General features: G+C 37.6%; 1 protein-coding gene and 3 long non-coding RNA genes across 7 annotated transcripts in view; 1 reads left to right on the top strand and 3 right to left on the bottom strand.

The window, feature by feature from the left end:
• caln1 (calneuron 1) overlaps positions 1-14,045 on the bottom strand; it is an 83,558-nt gene extending 69,513 nt beyond the window's left edge. Inside the window, exons 1-2 of one of the 4 annotated variants that reach the window (XM_015033027.1) lie at positions 13,747-14,045; positions 13,535-13,649 (exon numbers count right to left, since the gene is read on the bottom strand). Coding sequence is in view for 1 of the 4 variants with exons in the window: in XM_015033010.1 (XP_014888496.1) it covers positions 11,283-11,461 (179 nt within the window). In the remaining 3 variants the exon portion in view is untranslated. Of the gene's footprint in view, positions 1-9,416; positions 9,898-11,282; positions 11,951-13,534 lie in introns of those variants that run through there. The other 3 variants (XM_015033018.1, XM_015033010.1, XM_015033035.1) reach the window with 3 other exon arrangements.
• Positions 4,652-6,075, bottom strand: LOC106947824 (uncharacterized). Its single transcript, XR_001425049.1, has 2 exons — positions 5,080-6,075; positions 4,652-4,955 (listed from the first exon to the last, which is right to left on the bottom strand). It is a non-coding gene; the product is annotated as an uncharacterized LOC106947824 (long non-coding RNA).
• Positions 14,046-14,138: 93 nt separating the features above from the next.
• Positions 14,139-17,750, top strand: part of LOC106947815 (uncharacterized) — a 7,775-nt gene continuing 4,163 nt past the window's right edge. Inside the window, exons 1-3 of the long non-coding RNA XR_001425047.1 lie at positions 14,139-14,149; positions 15,280-15,282; positions 16,117-16,126. This is a non-coding gene — a long non-coding RNA (uncharacterized LOC106947815). The remainder of the gene's footprint in view (positions 14,150-15,279; positions 15,283-16,116; positions 16,127-17,750) is intronic.
• The window catches only part of LOC106947820 (uncharacterized), a 15,474-nt gene continuing 13,854 nt past the window's right edge, over positions 16,131-17,750 (bottom strand). The window contains exons 2-3 of the long non-coding RNA XR_001425048.1: positions 16,485-16,596; positions 16,131-16,205 (exon numbers count right to left, since the gene is read on the bottom strand). This is a non-coding gene — a long non-coding RNA (uncharacterized LOC106947820). The remainder of the gene's footprint in view (positions 16,206-16,484; positions 16,597-17,750) is intronic.

The raw sequence follows: 17,750 nt of genomic DNA, 5'->3' as shown, positions 1-17,750 counted from the left end.
CACTTACACAGCATTCATGTTTTCAGGTTTCATAGCTACTCAGAAATCTTAAAAGTGCGGCCTTCTACTGGTTTTCTTCCAGAGTTGGGCTTTATTTAGTCTGTTCTGCATTTAGGCCAGAAGGTTTCGTGACCTGAGCAACTTTTCCTTCCAGGTTTGTCGTTCCTCATTTCTCTTGGCTTTCTTCTCTCCACTGATCCAAAAGAGGTTAGCGCTACTTAGTGATGTCACCAGGTGAGTCTGAGCCCAAACAAGAACAGATAACTGCGCTCAAGTACAAGTAGCACTACTTCAACATATTTTCACTCAAGGAAAAGTAAAAAGAAGACATCCAAGAAATTACCCAACTAAGAGTAAAAAAGTATTTGGTAAAAAGTTTACTCAAGTACTGAGTCAAAACATCAATCATTTAATATTTAAAAATGACATCATCAGACAGATAAAATATAAATTAAGTGAACATTTTGGGATTTTTATAAGGACAAAATGACAATAATTCAAACAAAAAACATTTTTTTGCATAATTGTCAAAACTGTCACACTGTCAGAATGTTAGGAGACAGATAATCTGCAAAACTGCTGGTGGTCCTTCATCTATCTGCAGAAATATGCCACTCCTGGTCAGAAACAACCAAACAGAGCCAGAGGGAGGGTCTGAGCGCTGTCAATCATGCTTGAGTATGCGCTGTTCACATCCTTTCTCTTTATGCTGCCTTCACACCGGAAGCCTTTCGCGCATCAAAACTACCAGTTGGACACGTTTGAACTGTGAGGCCAGACGCTTGACATTCTGCTTTATACACATCAAAATTGTTCTGGAAGCGTTTGTATAATGGCGGATAAAACTGAGAGAGCGTCTTGGTTTTATTTACTGACAGGAAGAGAATGTCTCCACAGGACATGGATGTGAATTCTGCATCTCCTGGCAGGTGTGGAGAATTTATCCTTTTCCATGCTGAGTTCTTGATGTATGAGGCTGAAGAAGAGTTGGTGAGTTGAATTCATGAATCCATTTATTAACACCAAAATATAGCCGGTCCTTTTCTCATGCTACCTTTACGAGCTAGCAGGACAAAATGGCAACAAGCAACACTTGGTAACTTCCTTTGTTAGCCTCTGTCTAACGAGGGCGTTGCCTAGTGTGTCATATCCTGTAATCCTAGCTCTCATTTGCATTTCCTAACATGTCATTTTCTTTAGCTTTAGCTTAGCAGCTAGCTAAAACACTGATGATTTATTCTCAACACAGGACACCAACTACCGGTCACTATGTCACATAGTACAGTCTCCGATTGGTTTGCGCTCCCAGCGGCAAAAGTTCAGATTTTCCAACTCCAGCGTTGGACGCCTGACACTCATCGAAATGCTTCCATCGCACGGCCATGACGCGCCGTCGACATGCCTCCACAGAGTCTATGAATGTAAACCAGACCCTCCTGACGCTCTAAACGCACCATAAGTCGTTTCTGTGCTTTTAGCACATTTGGCAGCAGCTTTAGAGGTTGTTGGACTTAGATACCCCCATACCCTCATGTGAAACCACAGTTTAATCACTGGTATGCTGCACCGTGTACACAATTATTTTTCAAGCAAAGTTGCACATATTACGCCACAGTAAGGACAAAGGTGAAGCTAAAGTAAATTAGCATCTAAAGGGCACTAGGAGAGCCACAAATGAAGCAGAACCTTCTCGCTAAACGAGAAGCCCCCGGTGAGGGAGACTCAGGCAAAAGCTTAGTGTGTGAGTGTGTGAGCGCCAGAGAGTGCATGCATGCTCTGTATGTGCAAATGAGTCTGAACTGGCAATTAATTATTCAATAAATTAAAGCTGAAGGACACAGAGGGGAAAAGTAAGAGCAAGGAGGGCAGAGAGATTGGTGAGATTCTGTTTTTCTTCTGGCTGGATTCAGAAGACAAACGATCAAATTCTGCCGAGCGTTTAGAAGCGAGGAGATGAACATCTTTCTGCGAGCAGCTAATGGTCAGATGGACATTTTTAAAGGTGCAGTATCATGTAAAACTGACTTTTACAGGCATGTTATAATCAAAAACATACCTCTCAAACATGCCTAAGAAAATCTCCATGGCAACCATTCAGCTGTGCAAAATGCCTGGATGGACATAGCTCCGCCTTCAAAACGCAGCTCCTCCTCAGTTTCCAAGTTTCTGTCTCCTTCAGACTAGCCAGCAGCAATTAGCAAACATCTGGCAGCTCATTAAAGGAGCTGCTTCTCAGTTAAACGCTGGTAAGTCATCACCATGTTGTGATGACTTCCTGAAGGCGGAGAGTCAGAAGAGCAGGAGTTTCTTAAAGCGACAGACGTCCAATTTCAAGGCGTTAAATTACGAAGTAAAATTTCTTTGATATATATATATATAAATATATATATATATATATATACAGCATAGTTCCTTTATTTTGCTATAAAATGATAGTACCTGCCATGAAAATACACAATACCGTTCCTTTAAGACTTCCCTGGAAGGAGATTCAACAGTTTTCTCCAGCTACTCCTGCTTCCTGTGCAGCCCAGATGCATTCTTGCTAGCTTAGCGACCCATCACTAGCATGAGTGTGTGTGTTGGCAGGTTGTTCCCCCTTTCGCTTTGTGACTGCAGCAGATTAGCAGCAGCCCTGCGTGACCCTGAACAGCATTAAAGAGGAACTTCAGCGTTTAAAAAGCCTTGAGCTGTTTACCAGCGACGGATCCCTCCGGCCTGCTTCTCATTTGCATTAAGCGGGAGGGAAATAAAAAAGTTTGCTGGTAAACTAGTAAAAGATGAAACCAACAAGGCTGGATGTGAATCCATCAGCAGTACGGCCATTTAAATAATAAATGAAGAGCTGCTTCTGAAGGCTCTTCCAACACGTTTGGCAGCAGCAGTCTGCTGAGGGTATTATGACTTTCTGCCCAGGGCGGCAGAGCCAGGGGATTACCACAAGACTGAAAACATTCAGTCTAATCAGGTTTTCTGGAAGGTCCGGTCCGTCTGTGGCTTTCTCAGCATATTCACTGCAGATACTCCAGCAGGAGTTGCTGAAGTTGAAGTTTATGACTCAGAGCTTTTAGCTATTTTTCTGTTTTATGTGTTTTCAACACTTTTAACCGTCTAATTCAAAGTACTGGAGCTTCAGGCTGCTCAGACATTTTTAAAATAATCAAAAACAGCATAATAAATGCCAGATTACACATGAAAAGTTTTTGTTTCTTGCTGGATAAAAATACTCAACTTAGTGGTTGGAGTTATAATGTTTATAACTCTAATACAGCTGCAAATTATTTTATTTTAAATGTAAATTATTGCTGTGTTCAAACTGAAGCAAGCACACATTCAGAGATATCAGGGAAAAAAAGGACATTTTGTTTTTATATTAGTCCAACAATCGTCTTTCTGTTACTTTACAGGGTTTTTCCCAGACTGTCTTTTTCATTTTTCCATCTCGTCAGTTTAATGAGCAAATCCAAATGTCTGCACCTATTTCACGCAGATTTATTTTGTGCATAATGTGAAGCTTTTTCATTTCCTAATTCATCAATAATTCGCTCGTATCCCAGCTCACGTCTGTAGAGACGTGATTCAACCCTGGATCTGTGCAGCTGCAGAAGAATTGGTCTTAACGTGAACCAAACTGAGCCGATGAGGAAGAAGTTTATAAAAATCAGACGCAGTCAGGTTGTACGATGGTAACGGTTGGCTTCTTCCTCATTTCTTCCCAAAATATTCTGAAGTTTTCAGCGATCGGCTTATCGGTTTGAATTTCCCACATCAATAATATGCACCAGCATCTCATGGCTAATTATTCCTTCAACATGCTATTTTCTAAGCACTACTTGGAATTTAGAGAAGGTAATTTATATTTATGGACTTGCATTTATTAGAAAGTCCCACAAATCAAAATAAAAACCTAAAGATTAAACACAAGCAGCAGTTTCAGTGTTAAACAGCAGCTTGGTTAGATGTTTGGCTAAAACTAACATTTACAGTTACAGAGTAACGTTTTTGTGAAAGTTTAGTTTTAGGAGTATTTTTACTGTTACTTTCACTTGACTAATTTTATTATGACGTATTTTTGCTCTTACTTGAGTAAAACTTCTGGATTTTCTACCCCCTGAATGAAAAACTAACATGTTTTAACCAGAAATTCACCAGACACAGACACACACCTGCTGTTTCTGTTAAAGTTTCTGAAGTTTCACACTGAACAAAACTGATCTGGAAGCATTTTATTTTAGTTACTTATATGAATTATTGTCATTTTGATCCTTAAAATATCAAAATTTCCACTTAACTTTATATGTTGGTCCATCTAATGATGTAATTTTTAAAATAAATGATAGTTTGATTAGACTTTTTACCAAATACCTTTTACTTTTACTTGAGTAAAATCAAGTTGTCTTTCATTAATTTAATTAAGAACTTAGACTTGTCTGTCTGTTTGAGTTTTGATTTTACGAACCTGCAGTGTGCCAGGCTGCATAGATGTGTACATTTACATGTAACCAGTTTGTAATCTGCTTGAATAGCCCTGTTTTTGTGTTGTTTTTTTGTTTTTTCTCTCTCATGTCTGTCCTTTTTTCTCTTTTTATGTTTTCATTTCTCTGATTTGAGAAAGAATAATTACAGTCGTAATAAACACAAAGAAAACGTGTTCAGATAGTTACATGATTTGTATTTTCAAAATTTCAATAAAAATATTTTGAAAAAAAAATCGAGTTGTACTAGTGCTACTTTTTCCTGAGTACAGGTTTTGAGTTCTCTGTCCACCTCTGAAAACGTTTCAAATGGACGACCAGTTCCATATGTCTGAAAATTACAGCGAATTCTTTCACTTTTTTAATTCAAAACGTATCTTTTTCCCATTTTGGATTGAATTATGGGGGAAATTCTTCATAGTAAGTCCAATTTGTGAGTGAAACCCTTGGTCTACAACAGAGGCGCCAACTGCTCTGGGCCTGGAAGTAAACAAAAAGAGAAATAATCATCTTCTTTTAATCCTTGGCTGGAAGATTTACCAGCTGTTTGAGTCACTAATGCATTCATCACATCATATTTATTCACACATGCCAGCTTGCTTACAGGTTGGTGCTGACTCAGCAGGTACACGATTACTCCATCTCCAGCTTTTACTCCAGCTTTGAAAAAAATAAAAGATAAATAAATAACTCCACTGTGTAGATGTTGCTCATCCTCACACATCAGCTCTTCATATCCAGATTCATTTTATATCATTTTAGGACACTAAAAAAATTATTTATTTTTTTTTCCCAGATTACGAGCAAAATATGCCACCAGTTGTTTAAATTAAGCAATATTTACAACTCAGAGTCATGTTGTTCTTATCCTGCTAATAAAACATCCTTAGATCTGAAAATGTTACATATTTAGAGGGGAAAATAAAGATTCAGCAATTCAATAATTTTTTTAAGGTTCGGTCGCGCTGCTCTTGGTGGTTACCATAGCAACCGGTAACCGACGGCTCCGCCCCCTTTTTTCCGTTCGCCGTTCTGTAACTGTGGTACGTACTGGGACCAGCTCTGTGTTTTCTTTACAAGTATTACATTTTAACATAGTTTAGACAAATGTAATAACATTCATATTTATCTGTTTTCATTATTAGCTATGTTTAATTTTACAACTGCTAACTGCCGTTAGCTAGCAGCTAACAGCAGCTAACAGCTCATTGGGATTTATTGCTCTGTACTTTGTTCAGGGTTATTTATTGTATTTTATTTAATGTACAGAAGCTGCTGGGCTGATGTTAACCACCATCTTGATTTCCTCTTTTTGTAGCATGAATCCGGTGAGCCTGAGTTCAACCTGCTGGACCTGAGATGATCAAACAGCTGAAACACTGTGTCTTTAAATCTAGACTGAAAACTAACATGATTAGAGTTGGTTTTGAGCAATAATCAATGAAAAATAAATCAACAATCTGTTGCACTTAACAAAATGTAACGCTGCAGTTGTTGACTGTGAGTTCTGACTTTGTATTTTTGATGCATTTCACTTTGAAATACCTTCCTGCTGAAAGGTGTACACAAATAAAACTTGACTGAAGGGTTACAAAAGCATAAAATCTTACCAAGTATTTTATTCTTTTCTACTGAAAATATCTTTATTTCAAATCAGTTTAAACTAACTTACAAATAACTTTTCAGCAAGATGTAGACGCTTGTTTTAAGTTAATGATTCCTTTATATTGATAATATTGGCAGATTATTTCACTGATAACATGGGCAAAATGTATCGTTATAACTAAAACAGTAAAATAAGTGAAAATTATCTGAACCAGGCCATGAAATGTTCCCTCTCCATAACCTAGATTTGTTTTACAACTTAATGCAACAGAAATCTCTTCCCTGCTCTAACAACAACATCCTCCATATTATTCCCATCAAATGTATTTCACGTTTACAGCAAGACTTATTAAAAAAGCCTCTAAATCCTCAGTATCTTGATTTGATTTGGGTTTTTTGTTTCTCACATCAAATGGATGGAACAAGGAGACCAAATAAAGCAAAAACTGAAGACAAACAAGAGCGTAGACAGAAGCACAAACTGGACGTGGCTGCTAGATTTTAGCCATAATTTACTTTAACATCTCATAATAAAATCTTTATTAATTCAGAAGATGAAATATGAGCTAATGGGGTGAAAACATGAAGCGGTTTGTAAAGAACAGAGCCTGGTTTGGTGTCACTATGCTGATTAGATGGATCAAAGTTTCCTGGTTGAAGGGAAGCAGTTTGCCCTTCAGAATAACAGCGTTTAAACCAGGAAGTTATCTCAGCGAGACGCAGAACTGACTGCTTAAAAGTTCCCTGACAGCTACCCGTTAGAATAATTATTCATTCTGTCATCAATCTGAAAGCGGCAGGTTTATTATAATAAAAGGACCGAGCAGGCAGATGAAACCTGCCCTGGTTTTATGGGCTGCGGCTCGTTAGCTTATTTAATCAGAGGGAGGCATCAGAACCGGCCGTTATTCAGAGGAACCGTTCAGTCAGGAGTCGGTCTGAAGCTCCAGACACGATTCCTCCAGCTGTGCCTGGAACCGTCTAACTCAAATCTACAAACTTCATGTTGCTTTTACGATAAAGAATTAGAGCTCCAGCATGCTGTGACTGACCTGTTACAGCAAAGTTAATAAACAAAGTTGATCTGTTCGATCCTCCCCAGAATATATGGATAAAACACATTAAACTACAAAAACTTTAGTAAGTTGCTGCGTCTGAATTCGATTTCTTAAATTTAAATGTTGAACAGATTTTCACATTGATCGATTCAGTTTTTATTACGCACATTTTGAAATATTTGTGATACTTTCTGTTATTTTCACTTATTTATCATGGTAGATGTGACGTTTTTTTACTCATCATATTGATTATAACTTGACATCAAGTGAGGTTTGGTTTAATCCAGTTTAGTCAAGTTTAGCTTAGCTTAGCTTAGCTAGTCTAGTGTAGTTTAGGTTAGCTTAGCCTAGATTACCTAGTTTAGTTTAGTTTAGCTTAGCCTAGCTTAGCTTACTTTGGTTTAGCTGCCAGTATTTTTATATTTGTCCAAACATTATTTCTCTAAAACTATTTTTAAAAATTAAATAAAAACAACAAAAAAAATCAATGTGGAAGTCAACATGGCAGAGCAATGTAATTATAATATTATAATAATGTAATTTTAGGTTAATCACATAATTAGTGTAAAATATTATTAGGGTTGAAGCAACACTGCCACCTGGAGGTGGGAGTTGGTATTGTTTAAACTCAATACATTTTTTTACAATTTTGCAGACAGTTTGCAAAAAACTCACAATTATGCAACAGCACAAAAAATGCTGGGACCTGTTTTGAAGTGCGAATTTCCCCGATTGAATTGTAGTGAATGTAACTGGAATCACATCCACTTAAAAAGCCAAATTGGATTTTCAAATGAGATGCAACAAATTTACTTTAATCTAAAAACAGATCTCATGACCGCTAAATTACACTTTACATTCATTACCGTTCCTTGAGCCTTTTTATCTGTCACATTTTTCCTTCCACACAATTTTCCATCCACATACTTACAAGACTCAAAGACTTGCAGTTGCTTGTGGAAGGAGTCGATGACTGCTGAAAATTTGTTGAGTCTGCAGATTTGCACATGATTAGGTGATAAATTTAAATAATTACATTTAGCTATGAAACACTGTAACTTCTTGACAAACTAATGTTTTATGTATATTTCTCCTGAATCAATAATCATCAAAATTAAGAGGATTAAACACTTGAACACAAATCACTCTGTGTATAACAAAACTTTATGGGTTTTTCAGTGTTATTGAAACATTTTTATGGTATTCTAATTTACTAACATAAAAACAAACTTGTTAGCAAAGAGCCGTTAGCCGTTAGCATTCAGAAAAGGATCACCTTAACGATGATGCATATCTCAGGTTTTTGGTTTTCAAATTCAGCTTTCCGTTTGCACATATTGATTTTAAACACCTTCTGCTGCCCTCCACTTGTCTGCTTTCTGAATTTATGGGGAAAATAATCAATTTGCTGTCCTTAGATAAACAACCCAAAACTATTGATTAAAAACACTTCAGAGTACAAGAAAGTCTGGTTCCGTGACAGGAAGTGGGAAGCTGTTAAAACCTTTGCATGTGTAAAACGTTTCCATCTGTACAAGTAAGAGCAACACAACTTCAACATATTTTTACTCAAGTAAAAAGTATTTGGTATATAAATTATTGTCATTTTAGTCCTTGAAATGCAAAAATGTCCACTTAACTTTATATTTTGGTCCCTCTGACGATATAATTCTTTAATTTAGATTTTTTTTAAGTAGCAAAAAATTAAGAGACTTTTTTTTCCAAATCAGTTTCTTTCAATAGAAAACTGATGAAACTTTAACAGAAACTGCAGGTGTGTGTCTGTGAGTTTCAGGTTAAAACTTGTTTGTTTTTCATTCAGTGGGTAGAAAATCCAGTTTTACTCAAGTAAGAGCAGAAATACTTCATAATAAAGTTACTCAAAGTGCAGCGTAGTAAAAATACTCTGCAAAAGTACTTTTTCTTTTCAAAAAAGTTAATTAAATGTAATTGAGTAAATGTAACTTGTAACTACTCTCTGGACTCAAAGTCTTAAACATAACAGCATTGAAACCAATTGGTTTGATTTTGACGAGAAGTAAAGACTGAAAAACTCAGTTTTTTCTATCCCTGTTTGGAATTTCACATGAACTTAAAGTAAAGCATCAGACTGAGAATAATTGTTTTATTCGGATATTCTCATAAAAGTGATCAAATATAATGAGTTAATGAGTTTCCCCTTCAGACTTATGATATTTCTCCTTAAAAATAAAGTGAAACGACCACATTTCTTTGCTTTGGCCGCAGCTTTGATGAAGGAACAGACTGAATTACATACATCTCCTCCGTCTCCAGGACAAAACCAAGTGAAAACAACACCAAGCTCTCGCTCCAAGTCGCAATTTATCGATCGCTCTGATGCTTCGCCCACTTGGCAAACAGTCAAGGGTGTAAAAAGCTCCCTTCGCCACAGACGACATTTTCATGCACACAAAGTCTCATCCGGTCATTTAAGTTCCCGGCGTCTCCAGAAGTGACCAGAACAGAGGGAGGCACATCGAGGAGAGAGCAGCCTGATGAAACGAGCGGCTTTCTGCATGACAGGGAGGCCAGATGGCAGTTCCCTCCGTCAGACGGCGCAGCCAGCAGCGCCGGGCCGGCACAGATGGGGCCGCCGCCGGGACACGGTGTACCGGCCGCCAGCCCTCAGGTCACAGAAACCAGCTCTGGACAGGACCGAAGAAACGCTTCACCATCCACGACTCTGAGCCAAAGCGCCAGGAAATGAATGAACTCTTTCTGCTCCGGTCACAAAGGAAGCGCAGTGTGCATTCACTGCGTTTTACGCAACATGAGCTGCGTTCCCATCCGACATGGGAGGAATGGGATTACGAAAATAAGTTTGCTTCAAGGAAATACTGCAATTTGAAAAGCTTAAACAAAATCACATTTTTAGATAAAAACGCTTCTGCGCTAACGTGAGACAAACTGTGTTTTTTCAAAGTTAGCAGAATGTCAACAGTTTTAATCATAATGTTAATAATTCTAACTTTTATCTCAAAATTCTAATTTAGTTAGAATTGGGATTAAGATTTCTGATTTAAAAAAGAAAAGAAGTTTCTGCGCCATCACAGAAAGTCACATGATCAACAACTGTATGTTACTACTGGCGGAAACGTCAAAGAAGACGACAGGAAGTGGTAGGAGGACGATGACGCTGCATGTTTTTTAATGACTGAGAGTGAACAAACTTACTTATTTTAAGTTAGTTATTTCATGGAAACACAGCATATCAGCACATTTGTAATTGAAATGCAGCTGGTATTCCAGTTTTTCTTCCTTGCTACCAGCCTTACATTAAGTCTACGGAAGAGGATTAAGGCCACTGAAAAAAAACATTTTTAATTTTGACGTTTTTTTCCCCTGAAAATTCCAACTTTAATTTCAAACTTTTTCTCAGAATTCTGACTTTAAACTCTCAAAATTTAAACTTTCATCTCAGAATTTAAACTTTTTTCTGAAAATTACAACTTTAATCTCATAGTTTTTCTCAAATAACTTTAAACTGAAAATTCAAATGTAAATCTCAGAATTAAAACTTTTCTCAGAATTCCAAATCCAATCAAAAAATTCCATCTTTTATCTCAGACTTTTTCCTCAAAATTCCCTCTTAATCTCAGATTTCCAACTTTAATCTCAGATTTCCAACTTTAATCTCAGACTTCGGACTCTAATCTTCTGAGAAAAAAAGTCTGATTTCTTTTTATGTTGTTTGTTTTTAGTGGCACTAATCCTCTTCCGTACAAGCCAAAGAGCAAAAGCAGCAGGTTTAGACCCCCAAACACCCAGCTTGACAATAATCTGGCAACGTGACGTAGATCTTTTCAATCATATTGTTTTACTATCAGCAAAGTTTCCCTTAAAATGCCTAAAATTACTCTAAATTTAAATCCTCTGCAGCTCAGCAAACCAAGTTTTTCAATTTTCCACACCAGAAATTTGTTGTAAAAGTTTTTCCTTCCAATTAAAACAAACGAGTTTTCTCTCGCATCAGCCCATTTCTATAAATGATGTCCAGGATTATTGACAAACTGCCTTATTAAAACCTCAACGATCAGACAATCCCTCCAGGTTTGACTCCAGCCAGATGAAGGAGGCAGCAGCTGCTTCCCGCAGCAGCAGCCTCTTTGTCTCCCATTCTTACCCACACTGGTGGCTGGGGCTGAACTCTGGGGGACACTGCGGCGCCGCCGGCTCCCTGGCCGGACTCCCCGCCGCGTCCAGCACCCCGTCCCTCAGGTACGGGTTCCCCGGCAGGTCCCCGTTCACCTCGGAGTGCGGCGCGCCTGTCTGGGGCTCGCCGACCTCCTCCTCCGTCTCCATCTGTCCACCTGAGGCTCAGAGGCAGGGTTGCCTCCAGCGGCGCTGCCTCCGCGCTCCGGGCAGCATCAGATCCCGGAAAGAAGCTGTTAAAATCTGAGCAGCGGCGGCGGCGGCAGCAGGTACGGCGGATAATCTCACACTCCACTCCTCCTCTGCTCCTTCTCTCTCACCAGGCCCCCCGCCCCCACCTCTTTCTGCTCTCCCACTCGCAAACATTCCTCCACATGGGGAAACAGAGGAGGGCTCATTAAGGTGACAGCTCCACCCGCGGCTGAGGAGTTGTTGAGGGAAATGAAAAAGAAACTCAGACAAATCCTAAAAAATGAGAAAACAAACGCAGCCGAAACTAAAAAAAAAAAAAGGAGAGAGAGGGAGAAGTGAGGAGTGTTTTCCGTTCAGTCGGTGTTTGGCGCTCTTACAGTGCGCTCTGCAGGTCAGTGCAGGGAGGCTGTGAATCACACAGAGCGCCACCGTGTGGGGGGCGGCGGCGCACAGCAGGGGGTCCGCAGTTCCGCTTAGACCCTCCGACACACACACACACACACACACACACACACACACACACACATTGTAATCACATCCATGCTGCGTTCTCCATCACAACAGCTGATTATAATATTCTGATTACAGCTCAGGATTCATGTAATTCAAATACAGTTTATGAGTGCGGCTCTCTCCCCAGGGTGTCATCCATCCAGGGGCAGCAGATCACTCCAGAATGAAAAGCTACGTTAGCTGAATGGATTTTTTGTTGATCATCAGAAGGAGGAGCTACACTAAAGGGGTATTTCACAATTTTTGAATGAATCTGAAATGCATTTGATTCTCAGGTTAAAGTTGAGATTATTGGACAGGAAGAAGGTGAACTGGACAGTTTTGCACATTTATGATCTTGTGCAAAAACATAACAGCAATGTGCTAGAAAAAGCTCAGAAATGTTGAGATTATTTTTCTATTATTCTGAAAAAAATGTAAAAACTCAGTTTGTCTTTTTGAAATCTGGAGTTTGTATGAAATAGATTATTGTACTTTTAAGCTGTTTTTTATTGTTCATCAGAAATATCTTACTGTATTTTTGTCACAAAATATAAATTGTTTTTCTTTCTTTACTTCCAAACATAAACTTAAAATAATTTATTGATCTGTCATCATGTCCATATTTCTTATTGCAATGCTAGCTTTGCTCCTGAAGCTAGCACTAAACAAAAAGGTTTTTGACAAGAAAAAGAAAAAGGAAGCGTCCAGCAACGGCTGCAAAACACCTATGGACTCTTAATAATTATTGTCAATAAAACGGAAAACAAGTTAATATTTTTTTTTTACATATTTTGAAGAGTTGTGCGTTTGCCCAGAAGCTAATGGTGTTTGGGGGTCATGAGGCATGGAGAAGTTTGGAAACCCCTCCTCTAATTTGTAATTGAAGCATTACTTAATGTTTCTTTTTTATAAAAAAAAAAAAGGGGTAAAACCCCCAACATCATCCATTAATCAAACAGTTAAAGACCCATGATGGTCTTCTTACGGCTTCAGCCAATCAGCATCAAGGAACATAAACACCGCTTCCGGATTGGCTGCTTTAAAAATGCCAGCCAATCGCATGTCAACAGGTACCTCAGCGTCACAAGATGCATTTTACTTCAAATATTAAACATAATCTCTACAGAAATGTATGTAAAAATGATCCATGAATAATTTGGAGTTACTTCCACAAAATAAATAAATAAAATAAAATGACCAAATACTGGTAGCGAGTTTATGTACACATTGTATATAGATGTACCGGTTCATTCATTCATTCAAACTAAAGTGAAAGAAGGGCAATCTGAGATTAAACTGAGAATTTAATCAAAACTAATAATTTAATGATAAACTTTATCATGAGAAAATCTTGTAGAATACATTTTAAATAAAATAACATTATATATCGATCCGTATAGAAAAACCGTCACTGACACAACAGGTGGACAACTGTGTGATCTAATGCCTTCTGTGCACCACACACACACACACACACACACACACACACCAGTCATTTCCCTTCAGTAGATTTATTGCCTAATTTCCTGAACTTACCGTTGGGAGTGTTAAATGTCTGAAGGTTAACAGTCAAATCCTCGGATCAATGTCCGCGGAAGAATCCAGTTTATCCGCTTCAAGCGCTCCGAGTCGGCGGCGCAGATCGATCCTCCTGACGGCAGAGCAAATGTTGGATTATTCCTTTATTATGACAGCGCGCCGCGGTCATTTCCTCCCATGCTAAAGATAGAAAAAGGAAAATGTCACACAAGCTGCTTGGTGTGTCTGTGGGTCCAGGTGGCTTTTATACGAGTTGGACTTTCAGCCCAAACTCTCATCAGCTTTCAAAAAATGTTGTTTTGACATCCGGTAGATATATAAATAAATTATAAAGCATAAAATGAGTCACTGAGCATTTCCTCTGAGTGGCGGTCCATGCGGGACGGATCCACGCAAACAGGTGCAGAGCGGAGATTGATGAGATTGATGCGCTGAAGAGACTCCAACCCGACTCCAACACGCAGCCAGGCAGGAAGCAGCGGATTGGCTGCGCTCACTGCCTCTGCAGCCGTCCGTTCATCCTCTCACTTCAGCCCGGAGAGAAAACCGGGCAGGAGGGGAGGGAAAAGCCCTGATTGGCCCCGCATGTGTCCCAACTTTGACTCATGATGCGTTCAAGGTTCAAAAGCGTCTTAAACTCAACGGAGCGATGATGAGACCGACTGGTGGTTTGGTAAAAACTTGGTAAAAAATCAATGTTGAACGTGTTTGTTCGGGACATTTGATGTTTCAAAATTTGGCCAATCAAACAATAACGCAGACAGGAGAAAAAGTTGGTGAATTTAGATGATTGTCAAAAACACAACATCTTACTGTTGGTCTTGTTTTTAGTGCAGATATTTAAGTACACTTGAAATAAGACTAAATTAAGTCACAAGTAAGTTTTCAGCAAGAAATAGCAGCTTGAATAAAGTAAATAATTCCTTCATTTTGGATAAATTTATATAAATTCACACAAAATACAACTTCACAAACCGTAACATTGATCCAAAACAGTGAGTAAAATGTCTCATGTGCACATGTAATTTTTGTGCAACACTTGTACCAAGTGCAAAATAATTGTATATTTTATTTAATAACTTTAGTGAAACCTTACAAAATAAAACTGAAAACATTTTTATTTCCAAAGTACTCCTACAAAATCATTGAAAAGGCTAAACTTTTTTTAATTTCATGTTTTTCAAGGTAAAAAACCGTAAATGGCAGCACTTAAAATGCATTGTCCTTCCAGAAACTTTAAATTAATTATGCATATTTTTGTGCCATTTATTGATTTTCAACAATAAATGGCGACACCCATAAACATCGTTTACAAAACGTAACTTTAATTTACTTTTCATGAGCAAACATAACATTTAATTTATTCAGGTTAGAGTTGCAGATGTAACATTGATTTTAGACTCACTTTTACATGCGTGTCTCATAAAATAAACATGTTTATTTCATCTTACTACTGTTGTTGTGAGGAGCGGCCATTTTGAAACACGTGAGTTGCCTCCAGTGTCCCGCTGGGAAATCCGCCTCAGACGGCGTTGAAGATTATTCCAGTTAACTAAAACTAATGAAATAACGGAAACTGAGAAAACATTTTTGTTAAGTGAAATAAATAAAAACGGTAACTGTTGGGGGGAAACTGCAACTAACTGGAACTTAAAAAACTAAAACACACCAAAATTAAAGATGTAATATCATTTTCATGTTTATAAATATATGTATTAGCTTTTCAAACTGATGTGAAATAGATCGTTTTCTCCCACGTAACCAGTTTACGTCATCTGTCGGTAAATTATGGCGCTCCATGCGCCCCCTAGTGGCAACGCTACGCTAGTCCACAACAGTTGGGAGAAAACGCCAATTTGGTTGTTCAGTTGAATACATTAAAAAAGTGTTTTCTGCTGATCATTCGTCATCCAATCAATGCATACATAATCACAATACAATACAATTACAAATCTGTACCTAAAAATTAACCAAAGTATGAAATAACTACTAATATAGCTAATAAAAACTAAATTGAAACTAAACAATATTTAGCTAATATTAACTAAAAAAAAACCCCAGCAAATCCACTTTAAAAAATAATTAAAACTAACAGGAAGTCACAATGAAATAAAACAAAACTAGAATGAAAACCCTGGTTCCAGTTGACTTTTCAGACCTGGAAGTGGGAATTTCAGAATTCCGAGTAAAACTTAAACGCAGCATAAAACCACCAGGGGTCCCTGAATCAGTTCTCTGCACAAAACAAATGTTTCTGGCTCTTATCTCACGACGGAGCAGGAAGAGCGACGATCCAACCACTCTGTGATGAATTACAACATAAATCAGTGTTTTTACGTCAAACAGGAGCCCAGTAAATAAAGTGACACAAAAAGTTATCTGGTATTTTTAGAGGAGAACTTGGTGAACTTTAATATTTCTTGAAATATTTCCTATCATCAGTTTGCATCAGTGAATAAAAGGGAAGACTTGATGTGATGGTAGACGCAAAGATCTGAATAAAAACAGAGGATAAGGAATCAGGATGCATTCGGTGTCTCAATAAGAGACGAGGGACATGAGAGACGTCTTCTGCTGAGAGGACATCCAGTGATTTAGTCTGGTGAGTTTTCCTGCGTCTGGTTGTTACTCAATGTTGGCAGATAATAAAGTTAATGGCAGACATTTCCTGAACAAAGAAAAAGATATGGAAATGCACTAGAGAGGGACAATGAAATGCAGACTTCTGTTTTTCCGTTAAATGATTTTATCATGCACAGACATTATTCAATAGTGAATGAAATAAAGATGTGCAAAAATTAAGCATACACCATAATTTACCATTAAAAATTCTTGTTTGACTCAATAAATTTCAACAGCAACAAACAAAAAATATAGAAAACATGAATAAATAAAAAGTGTCTGCCTATCAAAAATGCCTTTATTTGCAATAAAACAAGTAACTTACAGGCCTGACCTGAAAGGCCAGTCAGAGAGGAAGAGTCCATCACTTCCTGGTTGGTTTTCAGTTTGTGACACCGAAAAGCTGCGAGACTTCAAAAGGCTTTCTTCTGGTAAACCTTTAAGAAAAACTGGTTTTTATTGTTCTGTGGTGCTTTAAATAACAAACTGAAGCTCCCAGAATCCACATCTCAGATTTTTATTTACTTCTATTTCTAAGCATCGCATGGTTTGACGTTTTTCCCGGGCCGACTGGCAGCTGACTTGATGCTGAAAATATGTTTCTCATTGCAGACGATGGATTTCAAATCCTCTGGAATCGGTTTCATCTGAACGAGGAGAACCAAACGCAGAAAAAAGGACGGAAAAATCGGATTTAATACTTAATAGATTATTAGTGCAAGTAGTTAGATGGTTAGTGATTAGCTAATGGTTAGTTAATGATGATTAGTTAAATAGTTAAAAGATGTATAAGATGTAAATATATTTTAAGAAAATTTTATTTCCTATACAACATTTCTGAGTTTATATATATTTATAAACTCAAATTTGAAAAAAAATATTTTAGTGGATTCAGTTCATCTCCACTTTTTTATAAGTTGTCAAAGTAAAAAAAACTTAAGAACTTTAAAAGATTTGTTTCAAATTTCACAAACTTAGAAATCTAGAAACTGTACTCAGCTTCCGTTGCCATGGAAACCACGGAGACAGGTCATCTCAAAACAAACAGACATGCAAAGACTGACTGGACATCTCTCACTGGTAAACGGTTACTTTATCACTTGACAAAAAGTTTGGACATTATACTGTTGGTGTTTTCATTTTTCCATCTTATTTGTGGTTTGTGGTGGATTTTGCAATCCAGAAACTTTTTCATAAACTCCTTCAATTTTAATTTTATCAGTCATTTTTTTTTTTTTTTTTTTTACATTATAAACATTATTGATTTGTTTATAATTTTGATTTATTGACAATTTGCTTTACTTAAACTGGAATTTCAGTGAATATCTCTGCAAAAACTGCTGCGTGTTTCACATTCGCCTCACCTGCCATTAAATATTTTACCACTTTCTCATATTATAAGACAAATCTATTGTATTGTTTTGCTAATAGTGAAACATGTTGGTAGGATATTGTGACTTGCTGTGAATTTTTACTCTTCGTATTCTTCAACAGGATCACAAAATGGAGGACTTTCTGGATTTCCTGGAGGAAGAAAACAGCAACATAAATAATCTCATCTCAATTTTTGTAATTTCAGTTCAACAACCTT

Source organism: Poecilia latipinna, unplaced genomic scaffold (genome assembly GCF_001443285.1).
Source record: "Poecilia latipinna isolate Pla-1442-1.1 unplaced genomic scaffold, P_latipinna-1.0 Scaffold15, whole genome shotgun sequence".
NCBI classification, from domain to species: domain Eukaryota; kingdom Metazoa; phylum Chordata; class Actinopteri; order Cyprinodontiformes; family Poeciliidae; genus Poecilia; species Poecilia latipinna.
The sequence above is the reverse complement of the archived record's forward strand: the minus strand, read 5'-3'. Positions and strand labels throughout refer to the sequence as shown.